This window comes from Otolemur garnettii, unplaced genomic scaffold, assembly GCF_000181295.1.
Source record: "Otolemur garnettii isolate 467f Iridium unplaced genomic scaffold, OtoGar3 scaffold00104, whole genome shotgun sequence".
In the NCBI taxonomy this organism is placed as follows: domain Eukaryota; kingdom Metazoa; phylum Chordata; class Mammalia; order Primates; family Galagidae; genus Otolemur; species Otolemur garnettii.
In genome coordinates, this window is record NW_003852499.1 from 159,231 (window position 1) to 167,040 (window position 7,810).

General features: G+C 43.0%; 1 protein-coding gene across 1 annotated transcript in view; it reads right to left on the bottom strand.

Moving 5' to 3' along the window:
• The window catches only part of PHC1 (polyhomeotic homolog 1), a 22,879-nt gene extending 22,327 nt beyond the window's left edge, over positions 1 to 552 (bottom strand). The window contains exon 1 of the mRNA XM_012809347.2: positions 395 to 552. Within this exon, the coding sequence (XP_012664801.1) occupies positions 395 to 508 (114 nt within the window). The 5' untranslated portion in view covers positions 509 to 552. The remainder of the gene's footprint in view (positions 1 to 394) is intronic.
• Between the last annotated feature and the right edge of the window lie 7,258 nt (positions 553 to 7,810).

Here is a 7,810-nt window from a genome sequence, read left to right on the forward strand (position 1 = left end):
GCCACTCTCGATATATGGGGCTGGCGCCCTACTCACTGAGCCACAGGCACCGTCCAACTCTGCTATTTGTTGAAAAATAAATCTCTGAAGAGGTCCATGATATTTCCATTACTCAAGGAGATTTACAAGAAAGCCCAAAGATTAAGAACCTGACAGTCCATGAAGAAAAATGGTTAGTTAGAATCTCGCTAGATGTTGCAAATGTTATAAAAAAAAAATCCTCAAATAAAAAACTTTCATTCTCTTTGCTTCCCCAAATCTTCGTAAGAGTCTTAGAACTAGAAAGGAACTCTCCCCAGTTTGCTAGAAAGTAACTAGGACAATTATCTTCCAGCACCTTTGCCTACCCCAAGCCAATATTCATAGGTCACCACCCCTCCGAGTTAAGCCTTACCTGCACTGCTTGTCGTTCATACAGTGACATTTGAGCTATCTGGGGCCGAGAGCTGCCCCCTGAGCTGGAACTCCCATTGGTGGAGTTGGAGTTCTGCTCACTCTCAGTCTCCATGACAGTGGTCCAGGGTCCCCAAGGCTGGTACTCTGACTCAAGACCTAGATGGAAATAGTAAAGAATTAAAATTTATATCTTGATTCTAAACCGTTACTTCATGTTATCATTCAAGACCACAATAAGTCCATAAGTTATCTAAAAATCTTCTTCCATAGCCTTCATGTCTCTAATCTTAGAACTCCCAAATCTGCAATATACTTTCACAGCCATATCGTTTAAAGTTATGCATTATCTCAAAAGAAACAAATGGTCAGAATGTAAGATGGCACCTTACAAACCCTAAGGCCACCTTACATTCTCACAACATTTCTTAATGATTTAAAATCTTCCCACTTAAAATCTATAGTTATCTCTTTGTGTCTCCATCTGCATCACTGTCATCTTTACAATGGTCATTTCCTGGGGTGCCACTAGTTGCATCTTTTCTCCAGGCTGAGCATTTCATCTGTACCATCTCTTACAGTGATATGCAGTAAATACTATTATCCCATTTTACAACTATATAAATGAGGTTTTCTGAGGCTAAAGAAGTTAAGTCTTTACACTACCACGTTTTCTTTTCAAACCAAAAAAATTCTATGATTAAGGCAATGTCACTCAATACCAGTACTCATTATCCTCATTTTATGGAAGACCACCTAAGATATAGATATGTTAAGTGTGTCACAGAAGGTCATAAAACAAGGAGACAGAAGAGCTAGCCCACAGCCTATAGAGCCCAAATAGCTGGCTACTAGTAATAATACTTCAGCATGTCACTTTCCCTCCTTACAGCTCTGTTTCCCCATATGCAAAGAAGGCCTCCCACTGAATGGAATATATCACTTTAACAACAACTCACAGGCATGAAACATGTTAAATATACAACAAAGAAAATCTTGAAGAAAGTAAGATTCAACTTTTTAGCCTACTTAAGCGTTAGAAATTACCCTCTGGAGACTACACTAAAATGCAAAAAGATATATGTGAAAAACACTGCTTAGAACCAAGCAAGGAGATAGGAGATGACAAGCAAGAAGAAATATTCTTTCAAAGCAGCATTAAATGGCAATAAGGTCTTTTATTCATTCTTATCTTTTTTTCTCTTTTGTTAAACATACATACTGTATTGTCTAGTTTTGAGGCACTGGGCCACAATATCAGGTCACCAAAACATTATCTGATTTAGCAACGTAAACATCAAACCAGAACTTCTCCTAAGGACTGTCAACAGTTTTATTAGGATGAGTGGATTCATCTTGGGGATTGCATCCAAAACAAACAAGCAAGCAAAGTAAAATACACGTAAAATCAAACTGTTTGGCCCTGGCAATAACGTTGAAGAGCTCTCTCATTATTTCATCCCCAGTATCATATGATCACAGTATTACCCTCCCCCCAAGCTCTTTGATTTCATTTAGGAATAGCAAATGTCACTGTAAACAGTGAATATAACCCAAAAAGTACACAAGAAAAATCACATCAGGTTCAACTCTAGTCTACCTTCTCCCCATATCTTTTGCCAAAATATCAAAGCACTAAACAGATACAGACCCATGAATCCTCATTATCAGCATGTGAAGAAAAAAAGTGGGTAAGGATTAGAGGCAGCACAGCATAGTTGTATAGAATACTGGACTTAGTTCAATGGACTCAAAGACATGACACCCCTTTACTAGCTATAGAAAGAACAGTAATTCCTACTTTCATATGTGAAAATGCTTACAAACGATATAACCCTCGTCTTCCCAAAAATGGAAGTCTTATTAACATTTTTTTCACATTGTAAAATAGAAATAGAGATGCAAGGGGGCCAACTTAAAGTGTTTTGGTAAAATCAAGGGAAATTGTTATCAAAACCAGGATTCCTAGACCCCAGGCACATAAATCTATTCATTTGTCATCAATGTTGTGACTGCCAGATTAAATACTGATTAAATAAAGACGACAAATACTTTGGGTGGCACAATGAATTGAAATTTTCAGAATTAAACAGGAAGAGAGTAAGTAGCAGATCCACTGAGGTCCCCAGAGCAGGTAAGCCAAGCCATGGTTATCCAGAAGGTAATATTTGAGTGGGTATGGGTTGGGATACGTTGGGCTGGCGCACTGACCTACAGAAGGGAGCTAGGAATATTCAGATGGACCTGGGGCTGGGCCTACTGGGTCAAGCGTTGGAGGAAGTCAGTATCCCTGAAGCATTAAACTCTGTCTTGTGGAGAGGGTATGGGGGGGGGGGGAGGACGGAGAAGGGAGCAGTTCAGGGAAAACTGTTCCAAGGAAATGGAAGTAACCTGGAGAATAGCGACAGTAGACGCCCAGGGTTCCTTGTTCTATGTAAAACCTTGATGAAAATGTTCCAAAGAGAAATCAAATACACCGAAGGAAGAGGGTAGACACAGTGGTGTACCAAGAGTGTACTGACCCAAGTAAGAAGGGAAATGTGCATACCGAGAGCGGGGAGACAGGCAAAAGTCAAGGAACTGGACGGTGAGGAACCCAGCGGACCATGAAAAGCAGGGAGATAACTAGACAGCATGCTAGGACGGAAGGATCAAAGTCAGAGAAGGAAAAATGAATGAGAAAATGAGCAGTCAAGAGGCAACTAGCTAGGGTGACGGACAGACAGCGCTAAGCACGGAGATATGAATAGCAATAAGACTCGGACAGGCAGAGCCGAACCACCGCAGAGCTCAGGGCTAGAGGTAGGCAGGGAAAGCAACTGGGGGAGGTACCTGGGGCGTTACACAGACGGAGGTGGCTGAAGAAACCTCCCCGCGCAGCCAAGCCCCCAGAGGTCCTGCCCCTCCCGAGTCCTCGGTCGCCCGGTTACCTTCGCGCCTGGCTCTGCACCCAAGTCCTCCTCGGGGGCGTTCACCTCATGTGCCTGGGTCCCCAGTCGCCAGGCTGGGCAGGGGGCTCACTCGGCCTCCGCGGCGGGCTCCCCGCGCCTCCTCCCCTTCCTGGAGGGGCGGGGGCGCCGAGAGCGGGGTGGGAGGTGCCCGGCGCGGCCGCGGCTCCCCGCCCCCCCCCCCCCCCCGGGTGCGGGCCCGGCAGCGGCTCAGCCAGGCCTCGGGGGCTCGCTCCGGGCCTGACACTTCCTGCCCGGCCGAGAGGATGGGGGCTTCAGGCCGGGGGCTGCGGGCCGGGCTGGAGAAGGGGGCTGGTGGGGAGGGGCTTCCGGGGCAGCCGGACCCCCCCCCCCCTCCCCCCCCTCCCCTCGGCGCCCTCCTCCCCCTCCCGCGCGGCCCTCGTTTCCTGCCGGCGCCCGTTGCCATGGCGACGCTGCTCCCGGGCCTCAGCGCTCCAGGCCCCGGGGTTTTTTCCTCGCTCGCTCTCTCTTTCTCCGCTTTTTTTACCCCCTTCTTGCTCTCCGAGTTCTGCTTGCCGGTTGGAGGAACGAAACTAAGAAAGTGCTGGCCTCTAGTGGGGAACTCACCTCTCGGAGAGGAGTTGGGGAGAAGGGAGGGAAGTGACGTGAAAAGGGGGAAAAGAAGGTATTTTCTGGAACCTCTAGGAATGAAGAGTAGAAAGAAAGGATCAAAGGGACCAACAGGCAGAGAGGGAGGAAGAGCAAAGCAACGGCCCTGGAGAAACGACAGGCTGGGAAAGGCGAGAAAAGGAAAGAAAAACTTGAAGATAGAAAGGAGACAGAGGTTGATTAAATCCTCTCCTCAACTCTGAGGAAGAAAAGAATGCTGCAGAAACAGGGAACCCTTTAGGAGTTGACAATGATTTTTAAAAGCTGCAACCTTAATACAGCTTCCTTTAGTACGTCTGTAATTTCAGGGATTTTTGTGTGCTGGCGTGTTCTTAAACTTAAATATGCGTGTCACGGCAAAAAGGACTGGAGTATAAAGAGGTGCAGAACAATGGGGCTGCTTCAGGAACACCAAACATTTGATGGTGGAGGCTTCATTGTATTTAGGATATCAATTTATCAGTTTTTAAATATTCTCTGTTTTTGATCATTCAACAGATATTTATGGAGCACCTACTATGTGCCAGCCTCTGTAACTTGGACTACATCAGTGCATAAAACAAAGATAACTGTCCTTATTAACCTTTCTGGAAGGGGTGGGGAATTGCCTTGTGCATTAACTAGGAATAATGCTTTTCCTGTTGCTGTCATACTCTTTTCCTAACCTCTGTTGTAGCCAGTAGTTTTCTCTGTCAATCCTCTCTTCATTCTCTTCTTTGAAAGCCCAATGCATGATTTGGTTTCAGAGGAAAAAAAATACAAGTGTTCTCTTTGTTTATAAATTAGGTCCATTTAGATTGGCATTGAGAGAGGAGCATTTGGGTCCCCGACTCTTAATTTGCAGTAGCCAGATTTAAATTAGAGAAAAAATTCTGCCAGGTTTTAAGGCTTCTAGAAACCAGTCAGACAAGTATGTGGAGGAAGAAACCAGAGGGCAGCCAAAGGACTGGAAAAGCAAAGTGTGGGGAGGTGAAAGGGTATGTTGCGAGGCCTTGGATGACAGGCATTGGCGGAGGATGAATTAAAAAATTCTGGCAGGGCAAACTAGTGGTAACAACTAGGTAAAGCATTAGTTGCTTAATTCAAATCTACATTATTGGCATGTCAGGAAGTTTAAAGCTTTCTTGCAGAGGCTTAGAAATGGATATTAAGCTGAATATTGCACTGAATTTCCTAGCATCAATGAAAAGCATGTATAGATACTTTTCAGATTATACAACGTTCAGACCAAGAAATATTATGCATGGATTCCAAGGGAGAATTATCACTAAGTATCTAAAGAAAGCCTATAGTTTTAAAGCTTTCTTGCAGAGGCTTAGAAATAGATATTGAGCTGAAATGGAAATAGAGTTGAATTTTCTAGCACCAGTGAAAAGCATGTATAGAATTATCACTAAGTGTCTAAAGAAAGCCTATAATCTAAGAATAAGAAACCCAAATACCAAAGGGTATGAGCTCATTTTTTTCCAAAAAAAAAAACTATGGAAGTTGTATACCAAGAGGGTACATGACCATTTCACATTTCACCCCTGTTAGAAGTGGAATAAAATCACCGTTAACTTCGTACAGTTGCATTATTCTTCTAAAGAACTTTTTGTCTTGGCTCGGCGCCTGTGGCTCAAGTGGCTAAGACGCCAGCCACATACACCTAAGATGGTGGGTTCAAATCCAGCCTGGGCCTGCCAAACAACAATGACAGCTGCAACCAAACCATAGCAGGGTGTTGTGGTGGGCGCCTGTGGTCCCAGCTGCTTGGGAGGCTGAAGCAGGAGACTCGCTTGAGCCCAGGAGTTGGAGGTTGCTGTGAGCTGTGATGTCACAGCACTATACCCAGGGTGACAGCTTGAGGCTCCATCTCAAAAAAAAAAAAAAAAGAAAAAAACCTTTTGTCTTGCTGGGTCACTTGCTCCTACATCTACTACATTATGTTAAAGGATAAGACAGTGATGAATAATTTTGTTGAGTGCATAATATAAATTTAACCTGAGAATAACATATCACAAAGCATGCTATATTGATTACAGGCTAGTAGTTTAATTTTCATATGTAAAGGAATGTACCCCATAGTTCACAGTACTACTTTCAAATTCATGTCTCTTCATGACACACTTGTGTCCCAGGAGCAACAGACTAGTATTTCAGGGTCATAAGTCTAAGCAATTTGCACCCAAAAAAATTAGCATAAAAGAAATGTATCAACAGCAAAGTTATAGGAAAACCTTCATATGCAAAAAATCATTTTCATAGACTAAATCAGCTGAAGAACAGGCCCTGAAGACTTTTAGCTTTCAGCCTAAACAGCAAAACAATTTGTATTCTCTGACTTTTTTTTTTCTTTATTTTTGCTAAACTTTCTTATTTTCATGTAATCATTGTGCTGGTGAGTAAGTCCTTTCTTTTTCAAACCAAATAGTTCTTCTGAATGGGCTAGATAATATCTTTACTCTGCATAACACTGAAGGTCATTAGCCTAAACAAGTGAAAAGGAAATGCATTTAACCTGGCAAGTAAAAATCGAAGCCCTCCTGCAAACGTAACCTGAATAGGGAAAGATCAGTAGTATTTAAAAGGAAATCGACTATTTGGCAGTAACGAAAACAAATAGAAGAGAAGGTAAGCTAATACAGTTTTTCACATCGACTGAATATTGAATAAGCATTCTTCAAGATTCACCTCTAAACCCAGAATTGTGTAATAAATTATGAAGGAAGAAATGGCCCTTACCCCAGAGGCGTTAGCGTCATTGGAATGTGTCTATCTAAAAGTTACAAGTAATCAAGTAAGTAAGTATGTGTGGCCATGTTTTTATACAAATGTGGATAGAAAGAAGTAGAGAAAAGAGGAAAGCCTTTATTCTAACTACCACCAACTGTGGTTGTGACCCAATGTACACATCCAACCCCATCTTGCTACAATTCTATATGCCACTTTAAGGTCTAGTTGGGTGAAAATGAAATAAGGATTAAAAGTACTTATAGACACCTAGATATTTGAAGCAAAAAAGAACTTTAAAACTATCCACACCCCTCTATTTTTATTGTAGAAAACTGTAGGCTGAAAGATAAATATAGGAGAAGGGCATTTCATAATCCCTGCCAAGTAAAAGATGTCTGATAAATATTGACTGAATTAATTTCCTAGTTTCTTGCCCCATTCTCAAACAAAAAGAATGTGGAATTAGGGTGGTGCCTGTAGCTCAGTGGGTAGGGCGCCAGCACCATATACCAAGGGTGGCAGGTATATGGTATACCAGGTATACCCAGCCCGGCCAAACTGCAACAACAAAAAGAAAAATAGCCAGGCATTGTGGCAGGCACCTATAGTCCCAGCTACGTGGGAGGCTGAGGCAAGAGAATCACCTAAACCCAGAAGATGGAGGTTGCTATGAGCTGTGTGACACCACGAAACTCTAAAGAGGGCGATAAAGTAAGACTCTGTCTCTACAAAAAAAAGAAGAAGAATTTGGAATTAAGAGATAGAAGGATACCTCTTATCCCTCACCACTAATACCCACCATAGTCTCCTTCTTTAAAGCAGAAGATTAAAATTAACATATTGATTCACTCTGCTGAATATTCCATCCATAACTACCCTCAAAAGGTATGGAGACAGTCTGGCACGCTTACATAGCATAAGACTGACAATAACAGGCCTGGCACTGTGGCTCACACCTATAATCTTAGCACTCTGGCAGGCCAAGGAGGGTGGATTGCTGGAGCTCAGGTGTTCAAGAGCAACCTGAGAAAAAGCGAGACCCCTTCTCTACTAAATATTGAAACAAACAAAAAACTAGCCAGGCATGCTGGCAGGCACCTATAGTCCCAACTACTCAGAAAGCT